Genomic DNA, 16,011 nt, shown 5'->3' on the forward strand with positions numbered 1-16,011 from the left:
AGTTTCATGTATCTAATAACTGTTGGACACAGTAATGTTTCTGCCTTGAAATGAGGTTTATTGTACTAACAGAAAATGTGCAATCTGCATTCAAACAAAATTTGACAGGTGCATAAGTATGGGCACCCTTATTTTCTTGTTTAAAATACTCCTACCTACTTTTTACTGACTTACTAAAGCACTTTTTTTTGGTTTTGTAACCTCATTGAGCTTTGAACTTCATAGCCAGGTGTATGCAATCATGAGAAAAGCTACTTAAAGTGGCCACTTGCAAGTTGTTCTCCTGTTTGAATCTCCTCTGAAGAGTGGCATCATGGGCTCCTCAAAACAACTGTCAAATGATCTGAAAATAAAGATTATTCAACATAGTTGTTCAGGGGAAGGATACAAAAAGCTGTCTCAGAGATTTAACCTGTCAATTTCCACTGTGAGGAACATAGTAAGGAAATGGAAGAACACAGGTACAGTTCTTGTTAAGGCCAGAAGTGGCAGGCCAAGAAAAACATCAGAAAGGCAGAGAAGAAGAATGGTGAGATCAGTCAAGGACAATCCTCAGACCATCTCCAGAGAGCTGCAGCATCAACTTGCTGCAGATGGTGTCACTGTGCATCGGTCAACTATACAACGCACTGTGTTTTTTTGCCGCCATGCATAACGCCTTTTTGTATTACCAAACAACTCAGTCTTGGTTTCATCAGTCCACAGGACCTTCTTCCAAAAAGAAATTGGCTTCTCCAAATGTGCTTTTGCATACCTTAGCGGACTCTGTTTGTGGCGTGCTTGCAGAAATGGCTTCTTTCGCATCACTCTCCCATACAGCTTCTCCTTGTGCAAAGTGCGTTGTATAGTTGACCGATGCACAGTGACACCATCTGCAGCAAGTTGATGGTGCAGCTCTCTGGAGGTGGCCTGAGGATTGTCCTTGACTGATCTCACCATTCTTCTTCTCTGCCTTTCTGATGTTTTTCTTGGCCTGCCACTTCTGGCCTTAACAAGAACTGTACCTGTGTTCTTCCATTTCCTTACTATGTTCCTCACAGTGGAAATTGACAGGTTAAACCTCTGAGACAGCTTTTTGTATCCTGCCCCTGAACAAATATGTTGAATAATCTTTATTTTCAGATCATTTGACAGTTGTTTTGAGGAGCCCATGATGCCACTCTTCAGAGGAGATTCAAACAGGAGAACAACTTGCAAGTGGCCACTTTAAGTAGCTTTTCTCATGATTGCATACACCTAGCTATGAAGTTCAAATCTCAATGAGGTTACAAAACCAAAAAAAGTGCTTTAGTAAGTCAGTAAAAAGTAGGTAGGAGTATTTAAAACAAGAAAATGATAAGGGTGCACTTATGCACCTGTCAAATTTTGTTTGAATGCAGATTGCACATTTTCTGTTAGTACAATAAACCTCATTTCAAGGCAGAAACATTACTGTGTCCAACAGTTATTAGATATATGAAACTGAAATAGCTGTTGCAAAAATTTTTTTTTTTTATAAAACATTAAGCTTAAGATTAATAGGGGTGCCCAAACTTTTTCATATGGCCAAAAGAAGGAAGAGATCCATCAAGATAAAATCATCTTTATTGTAATTAATCTAACAACAATTAAAAAAGCAAAAACGCCAAATAGGGGACGCTGCTAAATCATTCATACAATACTATAATATCAAATATTATACTATAACCGAAAAGGATACAGTATTCATCAGATAATGTCAAGTCCATGAGACGCTAAAATACATCCCCTTAACACTGAAACTCAAGGTCAGATCCAATGGGGTAAAGGTATATATAATAAGATCTACTGACAATAGAAAATGTCTGTGTATGGACTCCGTGATTAATCAAATCTGTCAGAGATCCAATACAGACAAAGAGTTCCAATGAAGGAGGTGTTAGAAAAATTAATCTAATGAATAGGTGCAAGTCAATAAAGAAACTATATCATTAAGTATCGCCAGTGACTGGAACTCCCCTCAATAGTGAAATCATACCTTATGGCGCTGAGGAGCAAATATCAACGAATAGGACTTAGTGATGACCAGTGCAGCGTCCCCTCACCCAGACGTGCATTTTGCCACCTACTTCTTTTCTAACTCCTCCTTTACTGGAGGCTGTATTGGATCTCTGGCAGATTTGATTACCCACAACATACCTTTTCTATTGTCAGTAGATCTTATTATAACTTTGCATCTCCTTAACACTAAAACTCAATGTCAAATTCAATGGGGTATTTAGAGAGTCTCATGCTATAGCAAGGCCTGAAGAGATAGCCACTGGACTTATCATCTGACGAATACTGTATCCTTTTTGGATATATTATAACAGTTGATTGTATATATATGCCGTGTATTAATTGTATGAATAACTTAGTATCATTAAAAAAAAATATTTTCTCCTACGCCTCATTGGGGGACACAGTGCCCTCCTAGTGGAAGCAGCATAACACCCATGGTCCCTAAGTGAACACAAAGATTAACTCCTCCTCTGCAGTATACATCCTCTCTCTGGCTGAGATTCAACCAGTTCTTGCTTAGTGTCTGTAGGAGAAACTTGGGTCTGTTTCAGACCCCAACGTTTTTTATATTTTAATTTTGTTCCTTTTTTTCTGTAGATTTTTCTTTTTAATTAACAGAGTGAAGGGGGCGACGGATTCCTTTCAAGGGTCCGTTCTCCCCCGAACCATCAACAGGCGAGAACGCAGAGTATATCTCCCCGTACCCTCTCCTGCGACGACCGGAGCATGCCTAATCTCTCCTTGGGGCGACGGTTCCTTCATGGTCCCAATCTCCCCACCCCTGAAAGACGGCGAGTACATGGAGTTTTTTCCCTTCATGTTCCTCTCCGGGGCAGAGAAGATACTACAGCTGGATACACACAGGCCCCACCTAATGGCATTACTACAGCCCCACAATAGCTGGAGAAGATGGACGAAGGGTCCTCTCCATCCCCCGCTATAGGAGGACGGATTGAGCTCATACCCTTAGAATTACAGGAGGCGCTGCACAAATCTGCTACATCACCCCTGAGTATGAGCCCTTGCGCTTTTCTGCGAGAGGATGGTGCGGGTCCTGGTCCCTGAGGAGAGGAGCCGCTGGCTTGGTGCCAGAGGCAGTCAACCGGTGTTTCATCAAGGCCCCCTTCTTTCTCAGCCTGCGCACATCGCCGGCAGGCCACGGAAATTTAGTCCCCGGCTTTTAGCCGGACTAGGCCGCAATTTACAGGCGGCCGCCCACCACAGGAGCTCCGCCCATGTTCCTGGCGCTTCTCGTCCTGAACGAGAGGCACCCTTATAGTCTCGGGGGCAGTTTTTTCAGGCATCTGCGGTGGGATAACGCTGATTGACAGCCTCTCAATGCAACAGGACCGCCGAACTTCTGCTGTTTTTCAGACCACCGATTCCTTCCCTGGGCACACAGGCAGGGCTGTGGAGTCGGAGTCGTAGTTAGTTTTGGTTGGAATCGGAGTCGGTAGAAATGTACCGACTCCAGCTTAAAAAAAAAAAAATGTATTAATATTTCGTAATTGAACTTTCATATGAATTTTATAAATGTTACTCAAATATATATGTTCTATCAAACTATGAACAACAGTGATAAGCAATTCTGCTGGAGATAGACATTTCTTACTTCTTGTGTGTCACTGTTCTCCACTGCCCTTATCTAATCTTATACTTGGTTAACCTCATGGTGCCCCAACCCCCAACTTACAATGTATGAAACTGAAAGTGAAAATGTGTTGCAAATTCTTAGTAGTAAAGCTCCTCCTCTAGACTAGATGTTTACTAGGTGTGCGTCTTGCAAGCATCTCACAGCTGCTACTCAGAAGAGGAAGACTGTAAGAAGTATTATCCTTTCAACAAACTTTGCATCAGTTAACTGTGAGTACATGAGGAATAACAGTATTACTGACCACTATATCAGTTGTACGACCTGGCAATAATTTTGTACAATTGTTTTTAGGAAAAACAATTGTCATTTGGATTGTGAATGCAGAATTAAAAACCTGAGAATGTCAAAGAAGCGTCACATTAAATCAGCTGTATTTGAACATTTCACCATCACTCAAGATAGAAAACATTATGTCTGTCAGTGTATGACAAATGATCCAGACGAAAACAAATGCTATGAAGCCAAGATCAGGGCATATTCAGGCAAAGATAAAAATGCTCCTACCAGTGCTTCTAATCTAAAGAGACATTTACAGCGCTTTCATCCAGAAGTACTGAAAGCAGTGGATGAGAAAGACTGCATCCAAACCAATGAACCAGTGCCCAGCTCTTCCAGCCAAACAAAGGAGCAGAGAACTTTGCAGCCATCAGTTGCAAGATATTTTGTCAGTGACAAAGTTACTGTGACAATGACAGTAGATACATTTAAAAAACAGATCATAGAGCTTGTTGTAAAGGATAGTGTGCCTATTTCATTATTTTCACGACCAGCTTTTGTGTGTCTGAATGGGGAAATGGCCCGCAAGCTCTCTCTGGAGAGAGAGTTTTAGAAATTTAGTAATCGAAGAAGCTTTTAAAATAAAAGGAAGAACTTAAAAAAACTCTCAAGGGACGCTTTCTGTTTCTTAAAATGGATGCCTGCACACGTCACAGAGTGAACTATTTTGCCATCAATGTCCGATTTGTTTGTGACAAAAATGAAATAGTTACCAAGACATTGGCAGTAAAAGACACCAAAGCTCATCACACCAGTGAGTTTCTCCAGGTCTTGGTGGAAAAGGTTCTGCAAGACTATGAACTTAAAAAAGAGCAAGTTCTTTCTGTCGTAACTGACAATGCTTCAAATATGATAAGTACTATTAAGCTAATGAATGAGAGTAATGATGGTGACCAGCAGCTAGAAGAACATTCTGGGTCCACAGACACAGAAATGTTTGAAATAGAGGAACACAGTATTGTAACTGAGGAGCAAACTGAAGTTGATTCAGATGAACAGCAACATGATAGTTTAGATGATCTTTTTGAAACTGTGTCAATACGTTCTTTCATTCATCACATGCGCTGTGTTGTGCATACGCTACAGCTGGCTATAAGAGACAGTCAGCAAGAAAGACATGCTGCTGCACTAATTGGCAAGGTGAGAAAATTGGCTACTGTTGCCAGAACCCCTAAAGTTGACTCAATTTTGAAGAGACGTGCTGGAAAAGGGGCAATTATTGATCAAGCCACACGATGGGGCAGTACTTACTTAATGATTCAGCTCTTGTTTGAACTGAAAACCTTTCTTGTAGACATGGCTAACCCTCAACTGACGCTAAATGAAAGTCAGTGGAATCAGGTGACTGAGCTGGAAAAATTGCTAGAGCACCCATTTACAGTGACTAAAAAATTACAAGCAGAGGACTTAACTCCAGGTATTTTCTTAAAGGAGTGGAAGAACCTGATGTTTCGCCTGTCCCAAAGAGGAGGGTTAATTGCAAGTGGCATTGCTACTTCAATGAAACGGAGAGGAGCTACTATTACAAAATAACATTCTTTTGGCAGCTGTTTATGTAGACCCAATGCATCGGATTCTTCTAGATGATCAACAGCTAACTAAAGGAAAAGAAGCTCTGTTTGAAATAGCAGTAAGGATGAAAGGCTTGCAGAACAGTCAGGAGGAACAAGAAGAATTTGGTCGTCCTGCCACATCTTCACCCTCATCAACTGATGAAGAATTTAATTTCGAAAAATATTTGGATCACAAGGACCGTGCAAAGCGTTCCCGCATAGAAGAGTCATCCCCATCAAAGAACACAGCCAGTAGATTTCAGCAGAATTTTTCATGTGCACTAAAAGAAATTTGACCGTTCATCAAAAATAACAGCGCAACAAGCGATTCCTCTGTATCCTGACATTGTCAGAGATGTTGCCCGAGTGGTTACTGCTTTGCCACCAACCCAAGTTAGTGTAGAGAGGTTGTTCTCTGCTCTCAAAATCATTAGATCAGATTTGAGGGCATCCATGAAGGAGGAGGATCTGACAGAGGCAATACTTTTTCTGAGGACAAATTTATAGATTTCTTCTTATTAACTGCATAAGTGTTTATTGCATATTTACTTACAAGAGTTTAGAAAAGTTTATAAAAGTTATTTGCTATATTCTAATTGTATTCTAATAAATATAGTTTAATGCTCTAAGTGGTCTGATTACTTATATGATGGTGAGAAACTGAATAAGCACGATGTTAATATTTTACAACAGTAAATTTATTGTTACGAATTGGAAATTTATGAAGGAGTCGGAGTCGCAACTGTGGCTTACCAACTCCACAGCCCTGCACACAGGCACAGGACCCTGGGTCAGCCTCTAGAAGAGAGCTTAACCCCTTCTCAGCACCTATAGCGCACACTCTGCCTTTAACTATTAAGACACACTGTCTCAATCTAAGGAGACCAAACGGGTTAACAAAAAACACACAGTGTTTACCTCATGTGCCACTTGCAATACTACTTTGCCCCGTGCCCACAATACTCCGTTATGCACGGATTGTGACCCAGCCTGTGTGCAGCCACATCCCGCTGCCACTGACCCTGCTGAGCCTAGTCCCCCCGAGTGGGCCGCTTCCCTGTCACGATCTATGGCTTACCTGGCCAAGGCAATAGACTCTCCGGGGACCCTCCCCAAGTCAGAACGTCTTTGTCGAACGCGGTGGTCTGTGACGATGTTACGGAACCGTCCACCAGCAGGGAACGTACTCAGTCACGTGGGGCTCGGGGCTCCAGAAAAAAGGACCCATGTCGCGTCCCCCAGTCACGCTCGTGCTTCGGCATCTGCGAGCTCAATTTCTCGCTCCCCTTCTGCTGAGAGTCACAGTGCACATGACTCTGAATACGAGGCCGATGCGTCTTTTATCCAGGATTCCTCGACTTGTCAAGAGACGCTTGATTCCCTCATTGACGCAGTCAACAAGACCCTGATGGTGGACGAGAAATCCATATCCACTCCGGAACACGTGGTGTATTTTAAGACGACTAAACGCGTCCAAAAAATATTTGCCAATCATCCTGAGTTTAAGGACATTGTCCAGAAACACAGGGACCGCATAGATAAACAGTTCATGGGTCAAAAGCCTATTGAGTCCAAATATCCTTTTGCTCCGGATCTAATGAAGGATTTGCTACAGTCTCCTTCAGTGGATCCTGGTGTATTGCGTCTCCATCCAAAACACTCCTATCTTTGTCTGACGGTTCTTCAGTCAAAAACCCCACTGACCGAGAAATGGACTACCTGGCTCGCTCTGTCTTCGAGGCTTCAGGAGCAGCACTCTTCCCATCCTTCGCCGCGACTTGGGTGGCTAAGGCAATGGTCACTTGGGCAGAGGTGTTAACCGCAACCATCCACGACAGCAATCTTCTCCCAGAGGCAGCCAAACTCGCTAGCCAGATAGCTTAAGCCAGGGACTTCGTAGTTTATGCTACTATAGATGCGGCCAATTGCGCTGCACAGGCAGCTGCAAATGAAGTCTCCATCAGAGGGGCCCTGTGGCTCCGAGATTGGCAAGCAGATTCTGTTTCCAAAAAATCGTTGACCTCTCTACGTTACTAAGCTGGTCGTTTATTTGGAGAAAAACTGGACCAAATAATTTCTGACGCTACCGGAGGAAAGAGTAAATTTCTTCCTCAGCAAAGGCCTACCCGGTTGTTTTGGAATCAACAGCAGCCTCTGTTCCGGCCTTTTCGCAACAACTCCAGTTGGTCCTCTACAACCTTCTCTTCTGGATCAGGGCGAACTCTGCGTGGAGACAGAGGTTCCCAGGTCTCATACAGACCTAACCACCGTACCTGGAAATCCAGACCGAGGTCATCTGGCTCTAAGGGAACCAGATCCCTTAGATCTTCTACACAGTGACTCGTTGCAACATCCGGCAGACACCGACAAAGTACGCGGTCACTTACTTTCGTTCCATCAAACCTGGCTCTCGGTCGTTCACGACGAGTGAGTCAGGGAGCTGGTGTCCTCCGTATACAAAATAGTTTTCTTCTCCTCCCCCAACACATTTTTTTCCAGTCTTCTGCCCCAAAAACAAGGACATCAGATTTCCTTCAGGCCGTACAGGCGTTACGAAGGGACAGAGTAATTATTCCGGTCCCTCAGGACCAAAGGTTCAAGGGGTTTTACTCGAACCTATTTGTGGTCCCAAAGATGGACGGATCTCTGCAGCCTATACTAGACCTAAAGCTGTTAAACAAGTTTGTCAAGGTTCGACGCTTCAGAATGGAATCTCTCCGTTCAGTCGTCGCGTCCATGGAAAAAGGAGAGTTCCTAGCATCCATAGACATCAAGGAGGCTTACTTTCACATCCCAATTTTTCCTTTTTATCAACAGTTCCTACGCTTCGCATTCCGCAAGGAACACTTCCAGTTTGTGACCTTGCCCTTCGGCCTCGCCACCACCTCCTGAGTTTTCACCAAGGTCATGGCAGCTGTCATGGCCATTCTTCACGCTCGGGGAGTGGTGGTACTTCCGTATCTGAATGACCTACTGATCAAAGGCCCGTCTCATCTAGCCTGCGAGGAGTCAGTCGATATCACGGTGGATACGCTCTCGCCTGGCCTGGAAAATAAGCTTCGAAAAGTCTTCTCCGGTACCGGCTCAGCGAATTTCCTTCTTGGAAATGATCCTGGACACTTCCCGCAGGTTGGTCATTCTCCCTCCAGAAATGTCTTTGCCTTACAACAGGGAGCACGGAGTCTTTCCTGCCCAGCCCCTCACTCCATTCGTTTCAACATGGGCATTCTCGGGAAAATGGTAGCAGCGATGGAAGCGGTTCTGTCCGCACAGTTCCATCTCCGTCCTTTGCAACATGCGCTGCCGTTGGCCTGGTACAGGAGCCCGTTCTCTCTCGACCGTCATTTCCGTCTGTCTCTGCCGGTCAGGCAGACCCTCAGGTGGTGGATGCTGAAGTCCTCACTCAACGAAGGGTAGTCCTTTCTCCCGGTACGCTGGTTAGTGGTGACCACCGATGCCAGCCTTTTGGGTTGGGGTGCTGTTTTCAGTCACCACACGGTACAGGGTCGTTGGTCCACTCGAGAGTCAAGTCTCCCAATCAATCTCTTAGAAATACTAGTGATCAGACTTGCCTTACTCAGTTTTCACCATCTCCTTGCAGGTCACCCCATCAGGATCCAATCCGACAACGCCACAGCGTCAAGGGGGAACCCGCACCAGGACGGCCATGCACGAAGTGAGTCACATCCTCCGTTGGGCCGAGTCTTTTCGCCTCAATGAGATTGTTTTGCCTTCATTCTGTCCGGAACCAGTCCACTGTATCAAGAAAGCTCTCCACACTCTTCATGTGGTTAGGGCTCTTCGACGGTACATCTCACGGACGGCTCCCTTCCGCAAGTCAGATGTCCTGTTCGTGCTTCCAGAGGGGCATAGGAAGGGTCTAACCGCTTCTAAGGCCACACTAGCCAAGTGGATTTGCTCGGCTATTCAGGAATCCTACCGTGTCAGGAACACTCCGATACCAGCAGGGATTAAGGCGCATTCGACTCGGTCAGTGGGCGCCTCTTGGGCCATTCGGCACCAGGCGTCAGCACAACAGGTCTGCAAAGCTGCGACTTGGTCCAGCTTGCATACTTTTACAAAACACTACCACATTCATTCTCAATCTTCTGCAGACTCTGCCCTTGGCAGGTGCATTCTGCAATCGGCAGTACCTCAGCTGTAAGCCAGTAATACATGGGATATTAGCAGTTGTGTTACTCCTCACCCAAGGACTGCTTTAGGACATCACATGGTCCTGTGTCCCCCAATGAAGCGTAGGAGAAATAGGGATTTTTGTGTACTCACCATAAAATCCTTTTCTCTGAGCCCTATTAGTTTATTGTCCTTTGTTTAATACTCCTACTGCTCTGCTACCGAAATGGTTGAATCTCAGCCAGAGAGGGTGTATATTGCAGAGGAGGAGTTAATCTGTGTTCACTTTGTCCTCCTAGTGGCAGCAGCATAACACCCATTGGTCCCCCTGTGTGCCCAAATGAAAATGACTAGCTCGGAGTAAAGGATTTTACGGTGAGTACACAAAAATCCCCTTTTTTTTTTATACTAACTATATATATATATATATATATATATATATATATATATATATATATATATATATATATATATACACATACACACACATATATACACTCACCGGCCACTTTATTAGGTACACCATGCTAGTAACGGGTTGGACCCCTTTTGCCTTCAGAACTGCCTCAATTCTTCGTGGCATAGATTCAACAAGGTGCTGGAAGCATTCCTCAGAGATTTTGGTCCATATTGACATGATGGCATCACACAGTTGCCGCAGATTTGTCGGCTGCACATCCCAAAGATGCTCCATACAAGGCAGGATGGATCCATGCTTTCATGTTGTTTACGCCAAATTCTGACCCTACCATCCGAATGTCGCAGCAGAAATCGAGACTCATCAGACCAAGCAACGTTTTTCCAATCTTCTACTGTCCAATTTCGATGAGCTTGTACAAATTGTAGCCTCAGTTTCCTGTTCTTAGCTGAAAGGAGTGGTACCCGGTGTGGTCTTCTGCTGCTGTAGCCCATCTGCCTCAAAGTTCGACGCACTGTACGTTCAGAGATGCTCTTAGGCCTACCTTGGTTGTAACGGGTGGCGATTTGAGTCACTGTTGCCTTTCTATCAGCTCGAACCAGTCTGCCCATTCTCCTCTGACCTCTGGCATCAACAAGGCATTTCCGCCCACAGAACTGCCGCTCACTGGATTTTTTTTCTTTTTCGGACCATTCTCTGTAAACCCTAGAGATGGTTGTGCATGAAAATCCCAGTAGATCAGCAGTTTCTGAAATACTCAGACCAGCCCTTCTGGCACCAACAACCATGCCACGTTCAAAGGCACTCAAATCACCTTTCTTCCCCATACTGATGCTCGGTTTCAACTGCAGGAGATTGTCTTGACCATGTCTACATGCCTAAATGCACTGAGTTGCCGCCATGTGATTGGCTGATTATAAATTAAGTGTTAACAAGAAGTTGGACAGGTGTACCTAATAAAGTGGCCAGTGAGTGTATATGTATATATACATATAAGATATATATATATCAAAATGTCATATCTATCTCAAATGTCATTTCTATCTCAAAGTGTTATGCCATCACGCCGCTCCATTGGCTGAAAACATTATGGGTCTTGAAAAATGGTGACAACCGCAAAAAAAAAAAAAAAAAAAAAAAAAACAACACATGAAAAAAAATTTGGTTTTTGAATATATTTGGTATTGCCATGATCATACTAGCAAAGTGATCCTATGAGGTTTTTTTTTTTTTTTTAAACCACAAAATGTACACTGGAATACAATTCCCCCAAAACAATGTCAGAACTGCCTTTTTTTTCCCTTCACAATTTCTCCCCACTTAGAAATGAATGGTGGCATTCAAAAGTACAACTTGTCACACAAAAACAAGCTCTCATATGGCAATGTGGTCAGAAAAATAAGTGAATTACGGCTCTGGGAAAAAGGGGAGGGAAAAAAAAGGCAAAAATGGAAATTGGACCTGTTGTGAAGGGGTTAAAACAATTTGCAACACATTACAGCCAATATAATCTGCCACCCACCTACAGCTGAGCAAGTTTAATGACATATTACATTAATAATTAGGAAACACTCACCTTTGTGCGGCTGATAACCGAGAGGTCGTGACAAGCTTGCCTGGAGGTCAAATTTCATCTTTTTGCTATTATTTGGAGTTGCTATATTTTCAGCAGTGAATTTGAAAGGTGTGATGGCTAAATGCAAAAGAAAGGAACCAAAATAAAAGACTGTTCTACATATTTCAAACAGTTGCCAGGTTCTGTTATGAAATGAGCCATTTCTTAATTATTTTGACCTCCTGAATTCAATCTGACAATGAATATTTTTGGTTGTCTCTAGTTTCTATGATAGCAAAGATGTTTACCGTGTACATATAATTAATGCATAAACATTTTATTACCGTACTTTGAAACATTTTTGCAAACGTAATGCAGAATATTTTGCTACTAGCTGTTTCCAGCCAGCTAACGCTCGGCACGCTCATTGCTATCTAATTAACGCTGTTGGTGATTATGCAATTAAATGTACGTTTACCTTGGCTGAAGTGGTTGAATTACATAGAAAGGAAGTGCTGCGTGTGGTAATGTTGGGGGGAGGAGCCTCGTGTGGTAATGTGTGGGGACGGAGCCTCGTGTGGTAATGTGTGGGGACGGAGCCTCGTGTGGTAATGTGTGGGGACGGAGCCTCGTGTGGTAATGTGTGGGGACGGAGCCTCGTGTGGTAATGTGTGGGGACGGAGCCTCGTGTGGTAATGTGTGGGGAACGGAGCCTCGTGTGGTAATGTGTGGGGAACGGAGCCTCGTGTGGTAATGTGTGGGGAACGGAGCCTCGTGTGGTAATGTGTGGGGAACGGAGCCTCGTGTGGTAATGTGGTGGGGGGAGGGATTGTGTGGTGATGTGTTGGGGGGCGGGACTATGTGTGGTGATGTGTTGGGGGGCGGGACTGTGTGGGGTGAAGTGTTGGGGGGCGGGACTATGTGTGGTGATGTAGTGGGGGTGGGGGGTGGGATTATGTGTGGTGATGTAGTGGGGGGGGGGCGGGATTATGTGTGGTGATGTAGTGGGGGGGGGCGGGATTATGTGTGGTGATGTAGTGTGGGGGGCGGGATTATGTCTGGTGATGTGGTGGACCGGCGGGATTATGTGTGGTGATGTGGCGGGGGCGGGATTGTGTGTGGTGATGTGGTGCGGATTGTGTGTGGTAATGTGGTGGGGGGCGGGATTGTGTGTGGTAATGTGGTGGGGGGCGGGATTGTGTGTGGTAATGGGGTGGGGGCGGGATTATTTGTGGTGAGGGTGGAGCTACTTGCAGGGGGCGGGATTAGCAAGTGTGATGTGGTGGGGGGCGGTATTATGTGTGGTGAGGGGCGGGATTATGTGTGGTAATGTGGTTGGGGCGGGATTGTGTGTGATAATGTAATGGGGGCGGGATTCTGTGTGGTAATGTGGTTGGGGCGGGATTGTGTGTGATAATGTAATGGGGGCGGGATTCTGTGTGGTGATGAGGTGGGGGGAGGAGCTACTGTGGCAGGAGGTGGGATTAGCGAGTAATCACGATGCTATAATATATATATATATATATATATATATATATATATATATATATATATATATATATATAGATACATACATATATATACACACACCAATTTTCAGATATTTTGAGGAAACTTAAGGTACCTTCACACGAAGCGACTTTGTAACGATATCGCTAGCGATCCGTGACGTTGCAGCGTCCTCGCTAGCGATATCGTTTAGTTTGACACGCAGCAGCGATCATGATCCTGCTGTGATGTCGCTGGTCGCTGAATAAAGTCCAGAACTTTATTTGGTCGTCCGATCGCCATGTTTGAAAGCAAAAGCAACGATACCAGCGATGTTTTACACTGGTAACCAGGGTAAACATCGGGTTACCAAGCGCAGGGCCGCGCTTAGTAACCCGATGTTTACCCTGGTTACCAGCGTAAAAGTAAAAAAAACAAACAGTACATGCTCACCTGCGCGTCCCCCAGCGTCTGCTTCCTGACACTTACTGAGCGCCGGCCCTAAAGTGAAAGTGAAAGCACAGCGGTGACGTCACCGCTGTGCTGTTAGGGCCGGAGCTCAGTCAGTGTCAGGAAGCAGACGCTGGGGGACGCGCAGGTGAGCATGTACTGTTTGTTTTTTTTACTTTTACGCTGGTAACCAGGGTAAACATCGGGTTACTAAGCGCGGCCCTGCGCTTAGCAACCCGATGTTTACCCTGGTTACCCGGGGACCTCGGCATCGTTGGTCGCTGGAGAGCGGTCTGTGTGACAGCTCCCCAGCGATCAAACAGCGACGCTGCAGCGATCGGCATCGTTGTCGCTATCGCTGCAGCGTCGCTTCGTGTGAAGGTACCTTTAGCAACAATTCCAGTAAGTAAAACCTGTCTAAATACTACTGCGAATTGAAAACAACAGTTACAGAAATTGCACTACAAAATGAGGTCCTCATTCAGTGTCTTTTTTTTTTTTGCTTGTCTCTTGTACTCCAGCATCAGCCCTCAATGACCTTTTATCTGGCCCCCTGGGAAGATTCCTGGGGACTGCAGCACTTGGGCCTGCAGTTGTATTTTCATGGTCCTGGGCCCATACATTTCCTCTTGCACTGAGCATGCGCATGCAGTGTTCGCTACTGAGTGGCATACAATATAAGATTACATCCTGACAAGCGACAGGACACAGGGCAGAGTTAATGTACAATTTGTATGGCTCCCAAAGGACAGTATAAAAATCCAAATAGCCCTTGGAAAAAAAAAATAAAAAATTCTCCACCCCTGTACTAAATAAGCCAAGAAATCCTAAAACTGTACACCTTAGGCCGGAGACACACTGCTGCGAGATACGGCCGAGTCTCGCTGGTTAAAAGCAAGCTGTGGCACCTGCACTCCGGAGCGGAGCGTGCAGCTGCATAGCAATACATGGAGCTGCACGCTCCGTTCCGGAGTGCAGGTGCCACAGCTTATTTTTAACCAGCGAGACTCGGCCATATCTCGCAGCAGTGTGTCTCCGGCCTTACACATATCATTTATTAAAGTAGGTGATGCAGCTGTAATTAGGATTACGCCAGAGTTGAGTCGGCGTTTTTTGATTGGTCCCCCCTAAGATGAGAGAATACTGAAGGCTCAATAGACTAAATAGATGATGCAATAGGCGAGCTTCTGACAATGCAATAGTGATACTGAAATAAAGATGCAATTTATAAGCCTGCATGAAATGTGTCATAAGTAATTACAAGCATCATATTAGTTTTCAGCACCACAAAATTAGTTTGGTTCAATTGTTTTCACCTCTGAACCAATTTGGCTGTAGAACAATGAAACACAATTAGAAAAAGGGACAGCTCTGTGCCAGCAGTAGAAACAGACACCTGACCTATACGGTTAAAGATACGGGGACCAGTTACTACAGTCCCCGCTCTCTGATAGGTCAGTCCATCTGAAAAACCCAATCACAGTACTTCCCCTGCACAATCACAGCTGGGAGTTCAGCTAAGGCCCCTTTCACACATCAGTTTTTAGCTACCAGTCGCAATCCGTCGAATTTTGAAAAAAAAAACGAATCCGGCGACTGATGCCGCCGGATCCGTTTTTTTTCTCATAGACTTGTATTAGCGACAGATTGCGACGGATGGCCTCACGTTTCATCCACCGTTCGCTGGATCCGTCGAAAATTGTTTGTCCGGTGGCCGGAGACAACGGACAAAGCAATGTTTTTTTTTGTGTCCGTCGAAAAAACGGACAGCGACAGATCTGTCATTTGCTCGAATGGATGCCTATGGGCGCCGATCAGTCAAATAACAGAATACGGCGACGGATTCAGTTTTTTTTTTTTTTTTTAACTGAGAATGCTCCCATTTTTTTAGGATCCAATTAGCCAGATCCGCTAGTCAGATCCGTTGAAAAATGAATCAGTCGCATCAGTTTTTCACAACCGAGCCAACGTATTGTGACTGACGGCAAAAAACTGATGTATGAAAGGGGCCTTACCCGATAGCGGAGCTCCTCCAGATGCCGCAATGGATAGCTGTTGTAGTGTTTAGGTTGTGAGAGGAAGGCAGCTGCACCTCCCAACGAAATCCCAGGGGATGGTAGTAATGACACCTGGAGGTCAATAACCTCTTTGTATGCCAGACACATGCAGGGTCTAACAGGCGATCTGCAGTACATCTGTATTGCAAGGCAGGAGACCAGTGATCAGTCAAAAGTTAAAGTCCCATAGAGGGCATAAGTAAAGAAGTAAAAAAAAACAAAAAAACAACAACACATTTGGAATCACCAAGTGCAGATCTAGATCTATTAAACAATCACTGTGCAACTCCTACAGTGAAACCATAAAAAAGAGAACATGGCAAAAAATTGCCTTTTCAATTACCACTGAAAAAAAAGTGAAACAAAACACGATCAACAAAGAATGTAAATAAAAATGCTATAGCTGT

At 44.6% G+C, this 16,011-nt stretch overlaps 1 protein-coding gene across 3 annotated transcripts in view; it reads right to left on the bottom strand.

The window, feature by feature from the left end:
- Positions 1-16,011, bottom strand: part of NUSAP1 (nucleolar and spindle associated protein 1) — a 143,919-nt gene that overhangs the window by 3,607 nt on the left and 124,301 nt on the right. For all 3 annotated transcript variants that reach the window (XR_013215106.1, XM_077260697.1, XM_077260698.1), the window contains exon 10: positions 11,631-11,747. Coding sequence is in view for 2 of the 3 variants with exons in the window: in XM_077260697.1 (XP_077116812.1) it covers positions 11,631-11,747 (117 nt within the window). In the remaining variant the exon portion in view is untranslated. The remainder of the gene's footprint in view (positions 1-11,630; positions 11,748-16,011) is intronic.

This window comes from Ranitomeya variabilis, chromosome 1, assembly GCF_051348905.1.
Source record: "Ranitomeya variabilis isolate aRanVar5 chromosome 1, aRanVar5.hap1, whole genome shotgun sequence".
Lineage (NCBI taxonomy): Eukaryota > Metazoa > Chordata > Amphibia > Anura > Dendrobatidae > Ranitomeya > Ranitomeya variabilis.